At 38.8% G+C, this 22,798-nt stretch overlaps 1 protein-coding gene across 6 annotated transcripts in view; it reads left to right on the plus strand.

Moving 5' to 3' along the window:
* FILIP1 (filamin A interacting protein 1) overlaps positions 1–20,607 on the plus strand; it is a 111,670-nt gene extending 91,063 nt beyond the window's left edge. For 4 of the 6 annotated variants that reach the window (XM_067294096.1, XM_067294097.1, XM_067294098.1 and 1 more), the window contains 3 exons: positions 823–3,628; positions 10,866–11,089; positions 19,786–20,607. In XM_067294096.1, the coding sequence (XP_067150197.1) occupies positions 823–3,628; positions 10,866–11,072 (3,013 nt within the window). In that variant the 3' untranslated portion in view covers positions 11,073–11,089; positions 19,786–20,607. Of the gene's footprint in view, positions 1–822; positions 3,629–10,865; positions 11,090–19,384; positions 19,465–19,785 lie in introns of all 6 variants that reach the window. The other 2 variants (XR_001294005.2, XM_013952357.2) reach the window with 2 other exon arrangements.
* The last annotated feature ends 2,191 nt before the right edge of the window (positions 20,608–22,798 follow it).

A 22,798-nucleotide genomic window follows, 5' to 3' on the forward strand; every position in this document is an offset into this window, starting at 1 on the left:
TAGGTCTAAATTATTTTTCTGAGGATATGCCTAATTTGTGTATCGTGAGTTGTCTGAAAATACAGCTTTACAGGATATGAATTAGAACATTTTCCAGCTGAGGTTAGCTGTAGCCAAAGGTTTGATTAGTCTGACCCTTGTAGTCAACAAAATCTACTATTGTAAAAGGAATTGGGAAATAAATAAACCTGGGAAAATAAACCTTTTAATATAATAGTCACTGTGCTGGCAAACTTCTCTTCCTGCTAGTTTCTTCCACCAGTGATGCCCAGATGGTTATCAGTCAAGTGCTAATGTACTGTTCTTCTGTCCAGCTGATTTATTTATGGCCAAGATTGATACATTTATGTATGGCTGCATGTAGTAATAAGTTTTGTTTTTTAAATCTAATTTTACACATTTTTGGGTGTATAACACGTTGGTGAGGAATCCACCTTGTAAAACAAGTTCAATATAAATGAATTGGTAAGTAGATATTTCTGTCCTTTTGGGGTATAGTATACTTTCACCAACATCATCCTAACTGAGAAATAAATGTGAAGAAATTGAAAACTGTTGTATTTGTTATCTATATACATATAAAATTTCACTGATTTTTGGAATTCCAGGTGTTTGCTATAGTTTTCAATTAACTTTTGTAATTTAAAATATTTTGGTTAGGAAATGTAATTTAGTAGGTAGTTACCTGTTGCAAGAGTACTTAGGACATTAACGCAAAAAAAAAAAAAAAAAATCCTAAAATGAAAGTGATTTAAAACTGGAGAAATAAACAGCAACTATATGTATTTTCTAGTGTAATGCATCTGTTCTAACTTGTTTCAGGTTGAAGAAACTTCTTGAGCAGGAGAAGATCTATCAAGCCCGCAAGGAGAAAGAACATACAAAGAGACTCAATAAACTAAGAGAAGAACTAGTCAAGCTCAAATCATTTGCACTCATGCTGGTGGATGAAAGACAAATGCATATTGAGCAACTTGGACAACAAAGCCAGAAAATACAAGATCTAAATCAAAAACTAAAGGAAGAAGAAGAAAAGCTTAAAATTATTAGCGCGAAAACAAAAGAAGATGGACAAAAACTGATGAAGTTAGAAACAGAACTTGAACACAGGACATTATCGTTTTCTCAAGAACATGAGGAGATGACTGCTAAACTGGCTAATCAAGAGTCACATAATAGACAGCTAAGGCTTAAGCTAGTTGGGTTGACCCGTCGAATAGAGGAACTAGAGGAAACTAACAAAAATCTTCAAAAAGCTGAGGAGGAACTTCAGGAACTAAGAGATAAAATAGCAAAAGGGGAATGTGGGAACTCCAGCTTAATGGCAGAAGTGGAAAACCTCCGCAAGCGTGTGCTTGAAATGGAGGGAAAAGATGAAGAGATCACAAAAACTGAATCTCAGTGTAAAGAACTGAAGAATAAACTGCAAGAGGAAGAGCACCATAGCAAAGAGCTGAAACTTGAAGTGGAAAAATTGCAGAAAAGAATGTCAGAACTAGAGAAACTGGAAGAGGCTTTTAGTAAAAGTAAGTCTGAATGCACCCAGCTACACTTAAACTTGGAGAAAGAAAAGAATTTAACTAAAGATTTGATAAATGAGTTGGAAGTGGTGAAGACTCGAGTAAAAGACCTTGAGTCATCAGAAAGCAAGTTGGAAAAGGCTGAAATAAGCTTAAAAGATGACCTTACAAAGCTGAAGTCATTTACTGTAATGTTGGTTGATGAACGAAAAAATATGATGGAAAAAATAAAACAGGAGGAAAAAAAGGTTGAGGGTTTAAACAAGAATTTTAAAGTGGAACAAGGGAAAGTTATGGATGTTACTGAGAAACTGATAGAAGAAAGTAAGAAGTTTTTGAAATTGAAATCTGAAATGGAGGAAAAAGTGTCTAGTTTAACAAAGGAAAGAGATGAGTTAATTGGCAAACTGAAAAGTGAAGAAGAAAAATCCTCTGAACTAAGCTGTAGAGTTGACCTGTTAAAGAAAAGAATTGATGGTATGGAGGAAGTAGAAAGAGAAATAACAAGGGGTCGAGCCAGAAAAGGACCGGAGCATGCTTGTCATGAGGACAACAAGATTAAAGAGCTTACCACTGAAATTGAAAAACTGAAAAAACGTCTCAAACAATTGGAAGTGGTTGAAGGAGATTTGATGAAGACAGAAGATGAATATGATCAGCTAGAGCAGAAATTTAGAACTGAGCAGGACAAAGCTAACTTTCTTTCTCAACAGCTGGAGGAGATGAAACTCCAGATTGCAAAAAATAAAGCCATAGAAAAAGGTGAAGCAGTGAGCCAGGAAGCAGAGCTGAGGCACAGGTTTCGTCTAGAAGAGGCTAAAAGCAGAGATTTGAAAGCAGAAGTTCAAGCTCTTAAGGAGAAAATCCATGAGCTGATGAACAAAGAAGACCAGCTTTCCCAGCTCCAAGTTGATTATTCAGTTCTTCAGCAAAGATTTATGGAAGAAGAAAATAAAAACAAAAGCATGGGGCAGGAAGTTCTGAACTTAACAAGAGAGTTAGAACTTTCTAAGCGTTACAGTCGTGCTCTGAGGCCCAGCATAAATGGACGGAGAATGGTAGATGTTCCTGTGACATCCACTGGTGTGCAAACAGATGCTGTAAACAGTGAAGCAGCAGAAGAAGAAACTCCAGCTGTATTTATAAGGAAATCCTTCCAGGAGGAGAACCACATCATGAGCAGTCTGCGACAGGTAGGTCTGAAAAAACCCATGGAGCGTTCTTCAGTGCTTGAGAGATATCCTCCGGCAGCAAATGAACTTGCAATGAGGAAATCTTGGATACCATGGATGAGAAAGAGGGAAACTGGGGCTCAGGTAACTCCTGATAAAGGAGCCCGAAGCCATGGTAGTGCAGGGCATCCTGGGGAGGTTGTCCTATCACCAAAGCAAGGTCAACCTCTTCATATTCGAGTGACACCAGATCATGAGAATAGCACAGCTACTTTGGAGATAACCAGTCCAGCCTCAGAGGAGTTTTTTTCAAGCACCACTGTCATTCCTACTTTGGGAAATCAGAAACCACGAATAACCATCATTCCCTCTCCAAATGTTAGGTCCCCAAAAGGAAAAGGCAGTGAAAGTCCGATGGGCCCAGATCGTTCTATGTCTCCAGTCACTATAACGACATTCTCCAGGGAAAAGTCTCCAGATGGAGGGAGAGCACCCTTTGCGGACAGACCTGCATCACCAATCCAGATTATGACAGTATCGACATCTGCAGCACCAGCAGAAATCTCTGTTTCTCCACAGTCACAAGATATGACCATGGGAAGGGCTGTCTTCAAGGTAACACCGGAAAAACAAACTGTTCCAACTCCAGTCCGGAAGTACAATGCCAATGCCAACATTATAACAACAGAAGACAACAAAATTCACATCCACTTAGGTTCTCAGTTTAAGCGCTCTCCTAGTGCTGCATCTGATGGTGCAAGCCCTGTGATAACAGTCAGACCAGTGAACATAGCAGCAGAAAAAGAAGTTGTGACTGGTACTGTCCTGCGATCCCCCCGGAACAATCTGTCCCCACGACCAGGAGCAAGCAAAGTGACAAGTACTATCACTATAACTCCTGTTACAACATCTTCCACACGAGGAACACAATCAGTGGTAAGCAGCATAGTCCTATGTGGAGTGTCTATGCAGTCTTCATGGTAAAGAGCCATAATAAAGAAATGATAAAGAACCCATAATTTGAATTTGAGACACCAGCAGGGAAAGAATTGGTGGGGTGAGGGAAAACTCTTAGCTTCCCTACATATGTTTCAGATATGAGCTTAAGAATTTGCCTGATACCCCTGTGGTGAAAACAGGTAGTTGTATACCAGTGTTGGACACTGGTGTACTTTTGGCATTATCTCCCAAAGGAGTAACTTTCAAAGGAAGTCCCTGCAAAGCTACTGAAAATAATGACAATCCTGTAAACCTTCCAAGGGGGAGAAAGAGGGGCAAAGAATGGGGGAGATAATAGAGCAGGAAACTGTATTCTTATTTTTGTTAAGTGGCAATTCTGAATTATGAAAATATTCATAATGGTTTTTGGCCTAGCTGGAGAATCTTGGTATTTCTTTGGTATAATTCCATTATATCTGCTATACCCATATAACTTAATATCTGCTATAGTATACATAATGCTTTGTCTGCTGAACTCCAAAGGAATAAATTGCAGGGCTCTGGTATCATTATTTAAAGCTCCAAGTCTCTTTCAGCCAGTAAATATTAAAGCTCTTCCTGTTCCTCTGTCATTCTCAGCTTTTATAAGGGCTGTATTACAATAGTGGTTTCTCCCCCATATTTCTTGGTGTTTTCTCAGTGTGCATCTGTGGAGGTTCCCCTGCTTCTTTTCCATAGGGAATCCCACTTAAATCAGTCTCTCACCTTTGTTTTTAAACACTTTGGATAATACTGATAGTTGTCTCACCAGGTTTACTATGGTCTTGGCCTTGGGCATTATTTTGCATTGTTTTAGTTGGAATTTCCGTGGGAAAAGAGGATTTTAACCAAAATATGAAAACAGCAGTACTGTATTAGTCCAAAGGCTCATTTAGCTTGACAGTAGCCTGCTTGACAGTAGATGCTTAGGGAAAGATTATTTTAAGACAGGGTAAATATACAGTAATGTTTCCCTCAGTGTCTCTTCCCAACTTTTGGCAATAGGTGGGGATTTCTTTCTGAAGTAGAGCTTGTAGCCTCATCTTTGTGTTTATTAGACTGTGGTGGAGTTTTTTTCTATTTATTCTTCTAACTGCTTTTTAAATTCATTTATACTGTTGTTTCTGCAACATCATGGGGCAATGAATTTGGTTTTGGGCTATGGGAAAAATGCTGTCTTTTGTTTGATACCTTTTATGCAGTACCTTTATTGGTTACACCTCCATTCTCGTTTCCTGACTAATACAGAATAGTCATTCCCTTTTCATTTGTCCATGCCACTCAGCTGTTGGTAGACCTCTATAACATGCCTCTTCAGCCATCTCTTTCCAAGCTGAAGTGCCAAAGTGTATTTATGCTACATTCATATGGAAGTGTTTCCACACTTTTAGAGAGAGGCTGCCATTCCTATTTAAGTCCCCTGACTTAAAAAAAACCTTGCATTCAACATACTGATCTATTTGGGATCACACATGTGCTCTCTCTCTCTCCATATATAATGTATTGCAGGTACTTTACTGTACAGTGTTTTTCTACATACTATCGGCAACTGTTCACTTTAAAAAAAAAGTCATTCATTTATAAAATCCTTTGTCTCTCAGAAGCTTGGAAAACTTTTTTTTAAGAATTCCTCATTCTTTTTTACTAGATGTTCTTTGTACTGGATGTCTCTTCTGTGATGATGCACTGAACCGTGACAGACAAAACTTTTTTGTTTTGTTTTCATCAGGCTAAAAAGTGGCTTCTTTCTTCACTTCACCCTCCCCTATTTGGAATATAAGGAAAATAGTTCAACCTTAAGATTTACTTTAACTTATGCTTTTTTTTGTTGTTGTTTTTTTTTAAATTTTAAGGCCCCCAGTCAGATGGGCTGGGAACTTTTAACAAACCAAAAAATGCTCTTTCCTCTCTAATCCCCTGAAAAAAAAAAAGTTGTGTATTCACCATCTGTTTTGCAAACGCCTATTATAAACACATTTCAATGCCTCTAGTCAGAAAAAAAAGTTGTAATGTAATTACTTCTGTAAAGTACAGAAGAAACCAACACTGATATCATTTAAAAGGTATGACTTCATAAAATCAAAGAAGACAAAGTGGTACAAAGCTGTGTTCTTAGCTCTCATCATAAAAGTTGTGCTGTACAATGTAGCAATGCAGTGCCAAGCTACAAAGGGGAAAATAATTCTGAAGTTCCTAGCTCTCATCTCCTGCTGTAACAAATTTGCAGTCATTGTTTTTATCCTTTGAAAACATTTAACTCCTTTTCCAATTTTAATTTATAGCATTATCTTCAGTACTGCAAGTTAATTCTAAGGTGCACACACATGGCATTTTTAAAGGTTCAGCCTGATCTGTGGTGTCTCCCTGTGTGAGTCCAAAAGCAGAGATGGTGGTTTCATGGTGGACAAGGATTAATGATTGTTATTGTTTATTGTGTTGATTTACATTTACATAGACATACGGTCTAGAGTAGCTAAAGATTTTTATCTCCCTGACCCAAGTCCTTTTCTGAGTCTGTAGCAGTTTTGATGTGAAGAAAATGAGACCCTGATACAAAGAAAGGCTCAGGCATCTGAAGGAGAACTTGGGCAGTCTTTGAGCACTTAACCTGAAAGAACAATCCAAAAAGGCACCGGTCAGTGACTGTCTCTCCACTGACACCTGAAGTCACTGGCTCCTCTGTGTTGGATCCAAACGTTTCCTGGGCACTTTGTGTTCTCCCTCCTGCGCAAGCCCATGGCCAGGCAGCTGTGCAAATGGGCTTGCAGACCAGCGCTGCTCCCCCAAATGGTCCTATCCCATGGGTGTCTCCACAGCAGGAGCTTTGGTCCATCCTGCATCCCAGTGCTGATTTGACTGTTAGACTAGCTGGATTGAATTCAGCACATAACACAGAACCATAGCCACTTTTCATCAAAAACCCAAACCCTAAACTGTCAAGGCTGATGATAGCTCCTTTTATATGATAGTCTGTAGATTTGGGTAATTCCTCAGAAGTGGGAGAACTGGGTTTTGGTCCTCCTCAGCTTGATTGGAGTCAAACTCACTCCGAGGAAAATACTTTTACTAACAGAGCAGACCTAGCAGATACATCTTTTTACTATAGATGGGCCACAGCACAAACAAAAATTCAAGACTGAGACCAGATGGCATACAGACCAAAAGGAGCTTGAAACTATAGTGTGGTTGTTAGGGTTGTCTTAGCACATTAGTCCAGGTCCCTGGACAGCTTATACAGTTCACAATGAAAAATCACAGAATAAAAACAAATATTCTTCTGGAAAGAAAACTGAGGTGCCTATATCCTGTTTTTTGCTTTAGACTGTAAATTTGGCTGTGGGATTATTGGTGAACCTGGACTTTCTGTGGCTACCAAGAGGAGTGTCAGTCCTATAATCTCTTCATTCCTCCACTCCCCATCTCTTACAGGACTAGCATCTAACTCTGGCTGTTTATGCTGCCAGGATAGCTAGTGCATCTGGTCACATGCAGATCTGCAAGGAGTGAAGGAAGTCCCTGGCTACAGCAGAGCTAATGTAATGGCACTGCACCAACCATTCAGTGCTGCCTGTGCCCTGAGGAAGCAGGGCACAGCTGAAAATCTGCTGGGTGTCAGAGCTAACTAGGCACGCATTAAAGCATCTTTAGCGCTACTTTAATTTGGGCAGTATTTAGTTTGAGATCAGCATCTACATTTAGCTATTTGTAGGTTGTCCCATATATGCTCCAAGCTTCTATTATAGCCAGTAGAGTTCAAAAGCTCCATTTGTTTGCCCTGATAGAGGTGTGTGGTGCCATTTGCATGCCCCGTGGCTGTCAAGACATATGCATGAGACTGGTAGGTATAACACAGACCTGTATCTTTCTGGAGTGGAAGCTGGTGAGATACAGCATGGCACCTGATGGCACAAGATCCTGAGTGTGGGCAGCTGAATCAGTCCCCTAATCCATATGCTTGGCTCTCCAGGCTGGCTCAGCGGAGCCTGGAGGATGATTCGGCTGAGTTGCCACTGGCTCTGTGCTTCAGTGTGAGCTGAATTGTCCACCAGGCTCCATTGATTGTATTGACTCAATCTCAAATCCCACCCTTTCAGGATTCAGTTGTCTGAATGTAGCTCTTTAGTGTCGCTTTGGGAGTCGTCAAGTAGCCCACTTCCATCTGCTTTAGCAGAGATAGCAGGTCTCCTTAGATCCTGTGTCTTATCTACCAGCCCTGTGCAGGTAGCTTGAATAGCCCAGGGCATCTCAGGTTGCTCTAGATTCCTGTGTGTAGGCCAACCATTTCTGCCCAGGACAAGCTGGGCTCTGATCTGCTCAAGAACAAGTGCTGAAAAAACATCTTTGTTATTAAAAGTATTCCAAAAGTGAATGTGTGCATGAAATCACCCCTTTCTTGTATCAGTAAAATGCACTAAACAGGATCTGTTATAAACCACTGAATGTTCTGTACATTCAAACTACTTTTCTTCCTTCAATGCAACTGTCCAACCTTAATGCAACCTCATTGCCTAATACACTTGTAACCATCTGCAGTGAGCCCTGATTATCAACATGAACAGCCTAGCAGTTGTATGTATTTATCTTGCTATCAGAATGCAGTAATGTATTTACTAATCTAGCTCTGGCCATCTATAGTATTCCACTAAAATGTACTGCCAGTTCAGAGCCTTCAGCTTCCCTGCTGAGGCTGCTTTACGGGTGCTCTATGCTGGCTGCATAAGGACCGACAGCCGGATTCTGGCTGGAGCTGCAGTCCTGTATCAACCAGAAGAAAAGACAGCAGCCAACAGACAGGCAGGGCAAAGGGAGTTGCTATGAGTTTGGTTTTTGCAAGAAATCACCAAGAGACAGTTGTGTGAGTTCTTTGCCACTGTCATTAGTGAAGTATACCAGAGAGTGTCCTTTGCCTGCTTATGCGAGGGGACTGCTTGCTGAAGAGCCACCTTTGTGTAATTTTTCTTCATTTAGCAAACACAAAATGTTCTTGCAGCTGTATGTGAAGCAGGCATTAGCTTCCATATAATCAACATATTAGTATGCTGTAATGAAACCAAAAAATTTCAGGCAAGTTAGGGTTCTTTTCAAAGTGATTTTGAGAGATTTAGGCTTGAAATGAGTAACTCAAAAGTGCCCAAATCCTTAGTTAATAATTTACATGCAAATAAAGCTCAAGCAATGCTTGAGATTTCAGCTACTTCATCTGATTGCCTCATGTTTACACACTGTGGAGTGCTTTCAGGGAGCACAAGATGTTTGCCATTTGGGTTCCATGGGATGTTGACACATTTTCCAAGGCTGATGGAATGCATTTGCATGTTTTGCCATACCGAATTGTATGGACCTAACTTGTTTTGACGTCTACATGTGAGTTCCATATTAGCTTTTAGACTGCTATTGTAAATGTTGCCTTTAGTTATTGAAAATGGCTTCCTTCCTGCCAGGCAGACGGCATTCAAGTTTTCCAATTGTGATTTTTTTTTGTGTGTGTGTACACATGGGGTTTTGAGCTGTTCTTAGAAGATTAAGGAATGCTTTTCCTTTGAATACTCAGGATGTAGAGAGAAGGCTCTGATGCTACTGGCTGGAAGATCCTTCGAGAGAAATAGGGAATTCTTTGTGGAGCATTTTTTAAAAGCATTTTTAAGTAAATGTGCAAATACATGTTACAATCAACACAATCCCCTAATCCGATTTATTTCAGTAGTTTAGTTTTATCTTGTTGGTATGTGATAAGCTGCAGAATTTAGTCTTTTAGCAGATAGCTCTCACTGGGATTTCAGCATCCCATGAAAGGTGTTCTCTTTTGTGAGATTGAAGACTTCACTAATTATCTGAACAGAAAACAAGTCACATTTGAAATTCAGCTGAGACACTGAGGTTGTCACTATTAGCATTTTTGTCTATACTGAATATTGCAGAAGATGAAACACATTTTCCTCTCCCAGTTGTCACGGCTATAAGTAGTCTCTTTATGTGGTGGGCTGATAAGGGTAACTTCCAGTTTTGGCTTTGCAGAGTATATGCAACATTATTTGGCCAGTGTGGAGAGAGAAAAGACCAGCTGGCCTTTTAATTCTTTTTGTCCTATCCAAATGCTCCTTGTATGCTTCCAGAGCGGGATTCATTTGCCTAAACATATGTATTAATTGCCCTTTTCAAGGCTGTAGGGCAGCATGTCTGGCTTCCAGCTGGCACTCCAGAAGGGCCCAGTTCCTGGGTAGGTGCTGTGCTGTGTCTGCTAGTCCTGTGCAGAGGCCAAGGGTGCTCAACTGTATTCTGTCCAGGAGAATAAAATATTACAGGTTGCCCCAGACCATTTTTTTTCCTGAAATTGAGAAACTTGAGTTTGAGCATGCTAGGTAGGCAGTTGTCAAGGGCAGCAGGTTGGCAGAGTGAGTAAGTGCCCATATCCCCACTGCCTTGAGGTATCCCTGGAAAGTTAGGCTGCCTGTTTCACCTATGCCAGGGTTCATCGAGTGTGGCTTCTGCTCAAAGGGGTGAAGCCTTCACCCCGGCAGCACCGTTTTGCACATCTCTTCTTCCCACAGCAACAGGAAAAGGAAACCCAAATCTTTGCCCTGTCTCTTTGTCCCAGTCCTACTCACTCCCTTTACACCCGTGCTTCCCAGTGCAGAAATAAATGTCCTCAGCTATGGCCCAAATACTTGGGGAAGCATAGTTCAATTTTGTCTACACTGCTGAGAAATCTTGCAACAGGTCTGAAAGTATAGCAGTTAGTCTGGGTTCAGCATTAAATGCCTTGTGTGGCTGTACTGTTCCAGGGCCCATGCTAACATCTGTGTGTGATGCTAATGTTGTACAGCTGGCAGCTTAGAGTCTTGGTAGCCTCTGATGCAGTTCTGCGTTGTGTTGTACTGTGGAGTTTTGCAGGGTTTCCCATCCTTATGGCACCTTGATCTGAAACACTGGACCTCAGCTCTGAAAAGCTAGTTTGATTCTGACTTTGTACCTTGGGCCCTACTCTAGCAGGATTTGCCACTCTAGGAGGATTTGCCGCTCTAGCAGGATTTGCTACTCCCAGGTTCCAGATGTGAACACTGATGTGCTAATGAGAGTGATTTGGGACAGTGTTGCTTGAGATCCAATAAAATGTATAAGTGAACATATATGAGAAGAAAAAGTCATTAGTTCATGTCATGTCATCTCTCTCTCTCTCTCTCTCTCTCTCTTGCAGACAGGACAGGATGGGTCGTCCCCGAGACCTACACCCACTCGCATTCCTGTGTCAAAAGGTATGAAAGCAGGAAAGCCAGTAGTGGCAGCCGCAGGAGCAGGAAATGTGACAAAATTCGAGCCTCGTGCCGAGACTCAGTCTATGAAAATAGAACTGAAGAAGTCTTCAGCCAGCAGCTCTGCCTCCCTGGGCGGGGGGAAGGGCTGATGGCGGTGGCTGAGGGGGTAGGTTACACAGGTTTTACTGCTACCATGGCAGTCAGCCCCCTGTCCGTTTAGTTGCTAACGTCTGCATATACTAATGAAGTCCTGCAGCTGATAACAAACTAATAAGTGTGTGCATTGACTACTTAATTTAACAACATCTTTTTGTTTTCTTAACTGAGGGGGGAAAAGCCATCAGAAAGGCAGTGGTACCCCTGGAATACTTGCAGACTGGGAAGTGAGAATGGGCAATGGCACTAGTCCAGAATAATTCTTAGTTACAGAACTGGTCACTTTTTAAGAAATTGTGGGTAGTTTGGTCACCACAATAAAATGGAGATAGACTGGTCACTTTTAATAGATTGTCTTCCACCTTAATGGATCACCTTCCACCTTGGCTACTGCATGGAGCACTTTCCTTCCTGTTTGTGATCACTTCACACTTTTGAGACACCTGGTTGCTAGGGAAGCAATGCTAGGAAACAGTATATTTGATGTTTTATTTTAAAAAAAGTTAGTATCCAAAGTCTATGCAGCAAGTCATTCCATTGTCTTCATTAGCCTTTTGATTTTCCTCATAAGGGGAAATTGTGGTATATAAACCTTAATTGCTAAGCATCCTTCTGTGATGTAAGTCCTTAACACGGACTTAACTTAACACTGACTGCTGGTGGCAGAAATAGCTATCTACGAACACAACTCAGACACAGACAGTGAAAGAGGTAGGGCTTGGTATGTAAGTTACTCTGAATTCACAGTTGTTTGATACATTTCTCCTAAATACAGACCACAATACCATGGAGATTCATTGTTTTTCTTCTTTGTGATTTCCTTGTTTACATGTTTGCATTTTTAAGCATGCTTTAAGGAATTGTTTCAGCATGGAAATGGGTGTGGATGCAGACGGCTGTTTACTTAATAATCCTACAGTTATTTCAGGGTATTTCCATTAAGTGATCAATTTCCAGTGAAGAAAGTTCCAAACAAGAGAAAATGAGCTGAGCAGACTGATAAACAGGAGTTTTAAAACTTGTATAATACTTTACCAGTCAAGAAAGCTGTAAAGGAGCCAGTGGTTGGGAATAGGTTTCAGAAGAAAAGACAGGAAGACAATTGATGAATAACAAATACAGCTCACAGAAAAGAAAATGCACCACCGGGTGAAGTATTAAATGGCTTTCTCTTTGGGAGGAGAGATTTGATAGAAGAATCTACTATGGAAGGTCAGCAAAATTATATTCAATCCAAGCAATGTTTAGTCTTCAGTCAGCCCTTTGCACTGCTCTCCTGTTTAAGATCCAGATATGTACATTATCCCAGAATAAAGCCAGCATTTTATTATTCACATGAAGGACATTGTGTCGAGGATATAAAAGCTGCCATCACATCTGAAAAGAAGTAGGCTTTAATTTTTACATGTGTGTAGCACCTGCCATACCTGTTAATTTTAAAGTTCTGGTTTCTATGACATGTGAAAATCAGATTCATATTAGTATCATTTCTCATAACACTGCATTCCTGGTATTTTGGATCAAACTTGGAAGTTGGAATTAGCAAACAATGTGAGTCACGATGCCAGAAATACATCAGATCCTCTCAACTAATTGTTATTACTTAAAAGCCTCAATTTGTCAATAAATTGTTGCTGAGAGCTTACTGTTCCTACTGTAACATAGACTTTTTAGCAGATGTTTGAAGAAAACACATTATTATGAGCTTTTAGCTGCATATTCACTCTAAATACTGGCACTGAAGCAAACCTTCAGTTCAAAACAGTCATTTAAATAATACTGCAAACATGAGCCCCAAGCTAATGTGGCTCGATACAGTGATGAACTACAGCTGGCTTAAGCTTTCCTTTTCAAATCTTTTTTTAAAAGAAACTAGCTATTCCTTAGTTAACTGTTGCTCTACCCAGGGCAATATTCTAAGTGTGCCTGTAGTTGAGAAGTTTATTTGTTTTGGATGAGATCTGAGAAACTAATTCACCTGAAGAAACAAGTCAACCTTACAGAACCTGAAATCCAGGGCACATAAATTAGAGCAACAGAGCCAGAACTGAAGGTGCAAGCTAGGAATTACTCTTGTAGGGTCAGTAGGACTTCATGAGACACACTTGAGAAACTCCAGACAGGTTAGATGAAAGATCCTGTTATTTTTCCCAGAGGCAGCACAACGGAAAGGAACTTTTGCTTCCCAAGCCAGCCCAACAGAAGTCCGAAGAGTTGGAGTGAGGCAACTGGTTTAACTGCTAACTAAACATATGTATTTAGTTGCACTCATTATTTTTTAATGTCTGTTTTAATTGACCTGAGATACTTGTTTATTAAATGCAGAAGAAGGTTAAGGTGATGATATTGTAAAAAAAGAAAGCCTATAGTCCAGAAGTCTTAAAAGTTAAAGCATAATTGTCTTTATCATGTTGGAGTTTCCTCTGAATCTGAAGACAGTTTTATGTTTAGTGACTATAGCAAGGTTCTCCATTCAGGGTCAGCTCCACAGGGCAATTTAGACAACCAATTCTAAATACAGTCTGTAAAGTTCCAGCTCAAGCTACCAGCTTGCATGGAGGTGCCTCTGTATTGTCTAGCAATGTTTCAATTTTGACTTAACTAGCACTGCAGCCTCTAAATCTGAGATCCATAATCTAGGTATCCTTTTATTTCCTCTCAGAGCTTTAATTCAGGCCACAACTTCATTGTCACTTGAGGTCAGCATATAGCCCACCACTGGAGTCAAATGATGTAGTCCTGTCTTTTCATCGCCTCCAACCAATGAAGCACTCACTTCTGTGTGGTTGTCCCTTGAGATGGCACAATTGTTGAAACTTAAATGGGGAACTGATCTGAACTAAAAGGAATCTGGTAAAAAGCATAAAGGCTAGTTTTAACTTAGCTTAGTTCCACTGGGGTATTCAGACTCTTGTGCCAGAAGAGTCAAGAGAGAAGTGTAGGAACCTGTGGCTGTTCAGAAGTGACTGTGGAATCATGAATGCCTCCTAGGAGATCAAGTACCACACAAATGTAGGGGTAGTGCTGCTTATTTTAAAAAGTTTTGGTTGAAGCCTTCCTTCAAAGGTTGGAGACTGGTCCCCCTTCTCACCAATATCTGAGGAGATTCAAACTCACATCAGCTCCAACCAAGTCTGCCAGTAGTGTGGAGAGAGAGTTGAGGGGGAAGAAGGTGGCATTCTCATTCCCTCCTGTAAAGGCTGTGCTGTTTCACATGGAGTGCTTCACTGTTCACCAAGCAGAAACAAGAGACTAGCTGAGTGGTCAGGGTATTTAACTAGTATGAGCAAGCCCCAGACTTTGGTCCTTGTTCCAAAGGCTGCTTTTGAGCCTGGCTTTCTGTGAAAAGAAGGCTTGTAAGATGACACTGTCTGTGTTTATCCATCCTTCCATCTCTCCTCCGTTGGTGAATAACATTGAACCCCTCAACCAAATTCAGCCAAATCTGACAAAGAGATAGGGGCTTCAAGAATAAGAAGTTTCTCTGGTTTAATGAAGAGAGCGACTGAGAAGAGGAGAAAGACCTTAACAATGTCTGCACTGTGGGAAGGAATGTGGCATGAGCTCACCCTTATACGACATCAAAGAACCAACACAAGAGAGTGATGTCAGAAATGCCCCAGGACAAGCTTTGTTCAGACCTCAGATTTTATTAGGCAGCAAAGAATCAAACTGTGAGACACAAATCCATGGGAAAACATTAGTGCCTCTATTTACAGGGCTGCTTCTTGTGCATTTTCCATGACTGGATGAGAATGCAGAAACGAGGCCTTTCTCTGCCCAGGTGATCATCTAGAATTATTAATCATCATGTTTTCTCTCTCTTTTCCCTTTTTCTCTGTGTTATTTTTTATGAAGTGGAAGATGCAGTAGCAAAATGGATCCAGACCAGAGTAATCATGATGGTTACAGTAGTCTTTTGAAAGTGGGGAGATATGGATTTGAATTCCTTTAGGCAGAGGTGAAATTTGAACCTAGGATCCTCATACTATGGGTGAGTCCTCTTACTATGGCATACTTGTATAAGAAGGGAAAATTTCTACCTCTTTCTCAGTCCTTTAATATCTTCCAAATTTTTAAAAATCTTGAGAAAGAGCCTGATCAACTAACTTCATGAGAAGATTGCAGTCACAACGCAGGAAGGATCCTCTGGCAATGACACCTAAAAAAGACACCTAAACCTCAGAGAAGGGCAAGGTTCAGGATTTACAACTTTGTTCTCAATATTAGCCTCTTGGCTGTATTTAGGTGGCTTCCTGCTCAGCGTGCTATTTTTTCTGGATCCTATTCTGAGTTATCACTCTCCTCGCGGGTGATAAAGATGACGAGGTATCAAATTCACAATTCTGAATTCCGGTAGATAGCCAGCCTCACAAAAGTGAGAATATAGTGCCATGGGCATTTTAAGGTAGCAGAAAAACTGCCCTTTGCCACTCCTACCCTATCCCATAATTATAGCAGTGCCAAAGACCTAGTTTGGATATGGCCACTAGTGCCTCAGAAGTTCTGTCTTTGAAAAAAGTGTGACAGCAAGCCATTTTATGTCTCAGTGATGTCCCATTATGTCTGTGCAGTTGCGATTAAGTCAAAAGGTCTCAGCCGTCTGTCTGTGTCTGGCTCAGCTCTCTTCTTCTCTACACTGTCACAATCATAGAATTATAGAATAATTTGGGTGGGAAGGGACCTCTGGTGATAATCTGTTTCAACCCCCTGCTCAAAACAGGGCTAATGTCAAAGTCCAGTGAGATTGCTCAGGGCCTTCTCCAGTTGAGTTTTGAATATCTCCAAGGATGGAGATTCCACAGCCTTTCTGGACAAGTTGTTCCAGTGTCTGACCACCCTCACTACGAAGGACTTTTTTGACTACCTAATGTGAATTTCCCTTGCTGCAGTTTGTGTCCTCATCCCTTTATCTCAGAAAGTAGGTCCGTAGCACCTCTCAGCTAATATATATTCATGCTGACACCAGAAAGAGGGTGGCAGTGCTGCTAGCTTCTGATTTCTGCTCCTTCCCTGGTGCCAGTGTTGGTGCTAGTAGAGCCGTAACTTCAGCTTGCTCAGGACTGGCTGAGAGCTCATCTTTGCCTTTTTGGTAGGGCTCAACGTTAGCTGGAGAGACCCCTTGTTCTGGATGACTGTGTGGCCATACAAGCAGGAGCGATAGCTCAAATCCAGCAGTGGGAACATGCAGCTTGGGGCAGCAGTAAGGCAGAGATGGGGGAAGAGCATGAGTCAATACAGATCAGCATATACTGATTGAGAAGGTGCACCCTGAATTTTGCAGTTGATCCATGTGATTTTAAATCTAGTTCCTAATAAAAGTTTTCTGCTGTGCTCTCTAGATCTGATCCTGTCACCTGAATTATTGTTACATATATACATACATATAATGATTCCTAATGTAATCGTTAGCAGAGCAATTCATTTGAATAAGTATGACTGAAAATGAGGGAGCACAGAACTTTATTTATTGTCCCTGGGGGATTCCTCCGAGGTCTTAAAACATGCTGAATAAACAATAGCTTGAACAAGCATGGAGATGTTGACTTATTTTGCCCACCTTTTTTTCCTTTTGTGACATCCATTAGTGTGATTTTTCAAAGAAACAAGTAACGCTCTGTGACTCTTCTGAATATAGAGTATGCATATTACCCTATTTAAACCTCAAACCGCTTACAGCACATAGTAATTAGTATCTTGTGAGTAATCTCTAAAGTCACATTAATCTGTTGAGTCATGCCAGTTAGATGCCAAATGATATGTTACTGCCTGAAATATTACACACGTTTTCAAACATGCTCAGTATGTACATGAATATTCAGTGACGCTGATCATTTGAAGAGTGTATCTTTAAAGAGGGTAGGCTACTGTCCTGCTGTGTTTCAGGGTTTTTTGGCATAAGCTGCACCAGTAAGGACAATTCTCCGACCAACTGTATGTTCCTATCACATCAGTGGCTGATCTCATTGAGTCAGTCTGAAACCTGTAGTTTGCTGGCAGGAGTCCCTATGAGCTCATCTTTTGAACTTGATTTCATTTAGGGGAATGTTTTTCTCCCCTAAGTCTGTGTGAATTATTCTCTTTCCCTTAATTTTGACTGAGCTCTCTTGGGCAAAACTGTATCCAACATTTGTCATTGTAGATGTTAGCTACACTTTGAATCATTCTTACTACAGAGACACTAGTCTTACTTGGCTTTTTGGAAAAATGTAATCAGGCTTAACTGCTCTCAAACTGAGAACTATCAGCTCTGAGAACAAAACCACACAGGATCACATCTGGATTTATTTTTCTTGTCTTTTGACAAGATTCAAGGATAAATGATTCTTCACTTTAAAAACTCTTTTCAACAGGATTTTAAAAATAGAAATACAGATGTATAATTCTCTACTTCTGTCACTTGGACTTGCGTTGTCTGTGGTACATACATTTTTGTATCATTTGGTGTTATTTGTCTGTATGAAGTATAAGAAGAAATTAAACTTCATATGTTAAAGTGTCAGTTGATGTGCTTCATTATATGAATTGGTATTTTTGGTAGGCCAGGTGTTAATGATGTATGTCTCTGAGAAATTCTGATTTACATCAGTCAGATTGAAATCAGAATTAGCATTTTTACATTAACATACCTTTGTTCTCTTTTTCTATCATTAAAATAAATTCATTTTTGTTTAGGTGAGTTTATAGGTCCTGTAAATGTTCGGATCTATAATCCTAGAAAAATCTATATAATCACATCCTACAGAAAAAATCATATTCCTACAGAGGTTATTCTTACAAAACTCTGACAGATTCTATCCTACTAAAATTTTAGGCTAATAACTGTTTGGACATTTGTTTTAGTAACTAGAATATAATTTTATATGTATATATATATTTATATTTTACACAATACAAAGTAAATTGTTAGAAAATGCTAAGAGCATACATATGCATCTGTGTATGAGAAGTTAATGAAAAAATGAATATTAGAAGTGTAAATGACTTGATTTTTTAATATTTCTCCTACTCTTTTCTACATAATTGTTATATTTGGTCTATAGGAAGAAGACTTTGATTCAGAAACCTACTGTAGTTTTGCTGTTCAATCAGTAATCGAGCCTTTATAGGGAAGATGATGTTTTTCTGCTACCCATTTAGTTTTTAGATTTTGTTTCTAAGTTCTGTGTATTTATATCTAATGTACATACTGAATATTAAGAACAATTTGCTTCTTAGAGAGTTTGTGTGACTGCCATTGAACTTAATGGGAAATTTACTTGAGATTAGGATCTGATCTTAAATAAATGCAGCTTTTTACATCATATTCGCCAAGAGCTTGAAGTTAAAAACAGCATTGGTTGTGAAGATAAATTTTTAATGTAGTTTGTGGTTCTTTCAGGTTCATTGCTCAAATCTGGGAGAATAGGTATAGATATCTTGTTGAAAATCATTTTTTAAGATAAATTAAATGGAAAAGAAATATATATTTTTGGAAATGCTATTATTTCATTTGCCTTAACATATTTCCTTGAGTGTTGCCTTAGCTCTGCTTTTCTGATTCAACGTGTATGAATAATATAACTAGAACATGCCACCTAGTGGCAGAGTTTGGGTGTATAATGTAACTTAATCAGAACCAGACCAAGGCACAAGTTAATAAAAATGTAAAAGGGAGTAATGATATGATAAGTATAATTTTTTTTGTCTCATAAATTTTGAAAAATCTTCAGACTATTAAGAGAGGAAAGTATCAAGAAAGAAAAAAATCAATTACATAGATGAGTATTTCTGAAAGTGTATTATTATTTGTTTCTAGTTAGCACCGGTACAGATGTATTATTTCAAATCCAAAAAATATATCTTTTTAGAAAAAAATACACTGACAATGTCATTGATAGCTAAATTCTTTTTTAAAAATATTGTCTGTAAGAGGAGTGTATTTAGATAGAAAAACAGAAGAACAGGTAATTATTACTGAATATTTCAGCAGAGCCTAGAGGTTAATCAGGAGCAGGGATCCCTTCTGTTACACACATGGCAAATTTAAATCCAGCCTTTCAAAAACTAAATACACACTTAGTTTTGCATACTGTGGCTGACATTTATCCCCATTACAGTCAATAGCAAAATTCAAGCAGACTTCTTCCTACCTGTGAGTAAAACTAATTGAAGATTTTCTAATAAAACACTTTGTTGGAAAAAGTGATTCAGCTAGCCCCTAACTTTTCACTGTATACATATGGACAACCCAATATAGGTTTCTAAGTCAAATTTCAACCAAAATGGGAAATGACCCCATGCCTCTTTCTCATCCCCATTTCAGAATTGCCAGCAGGTTTTTGATGGATTTGCTCAGATAGGATAGAAGAGACCCAACTTCAAGTCTTCCTCTTCCTGATTCAGGTGTGGGACTGAGAACCTTAGTGTTCCAATGGTTTAATTTATATAACTGTACTATGCCTTTTCTGTATGGAAAACCAAGTGATAGTCTTGGCACTGAGGAGGGAGCCCAGGGCTCCTGAGCCTGAGCCTGGTACTAATACCGTTTCCCATTGTAGCATTAGCCACAACAGTTTTTTTCAAACCGTGATCTGAGAGTAGAAGTCTACAAGATATTTCTAAAAAAAATGCTTTGCACTGTCATTGTAATTGTTCTTTTTTAAAAGGACTTGTAATTTATTTACAGCTTCATAAAACCAAATGTTTTGCTATCTTTTCTTTTAGAGAGTGTCATCATTCATCAGTTACGCATGAACTCTAGATGAGACACCACCCCCAACAGATTTTCTCTGTGTGCACTACCCTCCTTACCAGTTGGATGGATCACTGTAGAAGCTCTCTACCATCAACACCAGGGTCACTTGTGCTACTGATTATTCATGGAAGTATTTTATTGCTTCCATTAGGTTTTATATATTTTTTCTTGGTAAAGCTTTAAGAATGAATGGCCCTGCTGATATTTTGAGAGTACATAGAGAGAGAGTAGCAGTCTTTCTGACAGCTGAATTTCACTTTTATTTGCGAAACCTAAAGCACGTGCTTGATCTTGTTTGATGTTTGCTATATAATTTATTTTTATAATACACTTTGTAATGTGACTGTCCCAAAGTTGCAATTCCTGTTGTCCATGGTGCATTTATTTGTAGAATACACTGTCAAATTTGCAATTTGATATTTTTGTAACAGAGAGTATGTAAAGAAAGTAAAATTTAACTTCAGCAACATTTTATCTTTAAATGAAAAAGTATTCAGCACAAATTTTTGCCACCATATGATTCTGTGAGACTAAATGCTCTGAAGACTGCTGTATAGAATTTGTACTGTTGCAGAATATTTCTTGCACTGTGTGATGGTTTGGCATAAAATTAAGTATTAAGGTCCAATGCCTTGAAATACAACCAGAATCACTCATTTTAAACAATGTAAGCCAGTTTTTAAAGCTGTGATTTTTTTCTATATAATGTATGTTTTTACTTCTGCCTGTACCAAAAGAGTTGATTTTCATTATACTGTAATTAATAAATTTTCACAACTATGCAAATGTAATCAAGTGTTTGAATTTTAACTCTAATTTCTTAAGGTTGACAGTATCCACATATATATTTGTTTGTAGGGACAGAAAGTATGGCTTTGATATTTGCTTTTTCTGACTGGTATTTCAGTGTAGTAACACTGTAATATACATAGTAAAACTGATTCAAATATTGTTTATGATATGAAGAGGAATCTATCACCAAGCACTTAATGAGATCTGTTTCTAACTTTGTGCTTTCACTGCATTGGCAAATATGTCAACTCAGTATGATCAGAACATCTAGTGCAAGACTAATAAGACTGTATAAATGAGATGCCATGCACTCTGCCGTATGCTGAACTAAGCATTTTACACTGGTGGCTGTAGCTTTTCAAATAGCATCTGGAAAGCTCTGTGGCAGCTATACTTAAAGTGATTTTTGAGTGAATTATATATAAAGCCAGATATGACCCATAAAAGATCTTTTTTTCTTATGTATTCTATAACAAATTAAAAATGCTTTAAAAAATTTTAGTTTAAATCATTGACATATTAAAAATACTGCAGACTTTTAATTGTAGAAGCTACTGGGGGAAACAGAGTGACTTGTATTTTTTGGAAGATAAAACAGTGTTGCTTTGCAGCAGGAGATATGACTTGGGATGCCAGAAAGAGTGCATTAGCTCAGTGTTCCACTGAGATGACTAGAACAGTTCATCTTTGAAGCTGTAGTAACGCGTTGGTATGTAGTCAATTTGATCTTCATGTTTTAGTTTGCTTTCCAACCATGGGAGCTGTTTTTCTTCTAGATGAGAGTTCTGCAGCAAATGCTGAAATTGTAAAGTGGCAGGATATCTTGGGCCTGTATAAGCTTTCTTGGGGTTTATCTGCACTGTAAAAACTTCACTAATATGGCTATACTGAGTAGCCTAAACACAATAAATGCTGTTTATACTTGCAAAAGAGTCATTTTGTTGGTAGAGCTTATACCATTTCCCTGAACAGGGACATTTTGCCTATACCAGGACTTAAGTTGGTACACCAAGTTTGTTAAGGAGTGTTTTTTTTTCTTAGAGCAAACACTTCATGCCAATAACATAGCTGTGTCTGTAGATCATGTTTTAGAGTGAGTCAAAAAGAATTCCAGCTTGCAGAGAGTGATATGGCTGAGGCGAATCATGTTTAATATGTTCCACTTACTTCAACTGAGTGCGTAGTAGAATGAACATAGTTAGGACCTACATCTTCTTTTTTCAAAAATTATTTGTGAATCAATACCTATCCGTATTAAGGACTACACTGAGCTCACCTAGAATGAAATTGCCAGCTATATGAAATGCACAGTGACATTCCTGAAATAAACTTCTACTTTTAAACAGGAGTAAAACATAAATAAAAACTTATTCTGAACCTGAGTCTAGATTTAAAAGGTCTCAGCGAAGGTAGAAAATGTTTTCCCTTGTCTAGATTTTAATATAAATCTGATTTAGTATGAGTGTATGTATGTCTTCCCCTTTTGTTTTATAAATACATACACATTTATGATTCTGAAAACACATTAAGATTTTATGCTTTAAAAAATAAAGGTTTTTAAAGCATAAATATAGTTGTGGTATATTTGAAACCACTTAATTTTAAAAATATTTTAGATGAACTGCAGCACTTTGGAGTAGGAGACTGATAACACGGGCCATACAAGAGCAGCAGTGGTATATACTGTTTCACTGTTGATAATGGTTTCTGTGCGTAGAATAATGAATTCTGCCTGATCTGACACCTGGCAAGTGGCTATAGATTTCATCCAAATGCCTGGAGGGTAAAACTCAGGCGTGCAAAGGGTGCTTTGAATGGTGTACCTCCAATGGTGTACTTCCAATGCATTAATGTTTCTCAGTAATTTTTTACATTACCTAATTTGGATTTGAATCTAAAACAAATAAGTAAAGAAAGTTTGTTAGCCACATAATTAGCCTATACTTTGGGACACTCTGGACAAAATGTGTTAGTATAGATTAAAAATGTGGTTCATTCTACAAGTATTCTCTTTTTTGAAAGAAATAATCACAAAGTGTTTTCAGACTAAGACAATGTGGAGGCTACTTTGGACTATAGACATCAGTAACTTTAAGCAATTGAAAATCAATGAAAAATCTGCTTTTCTCTTAAAGAACTCCGATTGTTTACAGAGGATTGAAAGACCTGGGTTAGTGTAATTATATGTGA

Source organism: Apteryx mantelli, chromosome 3 (genome assembly GCF_036417845.1).
Source record: "Apteryx mantelli isolate bAptMan1 chromosome 3, bAptMan1.hap1, whole genome shotgun sequence".
Lineage (NCBI taxonomy): Eukaryota > Metazoa > Chordata > Aves > Apterygiformes > Apterygidae > Apteryx > Apteryx mantelli.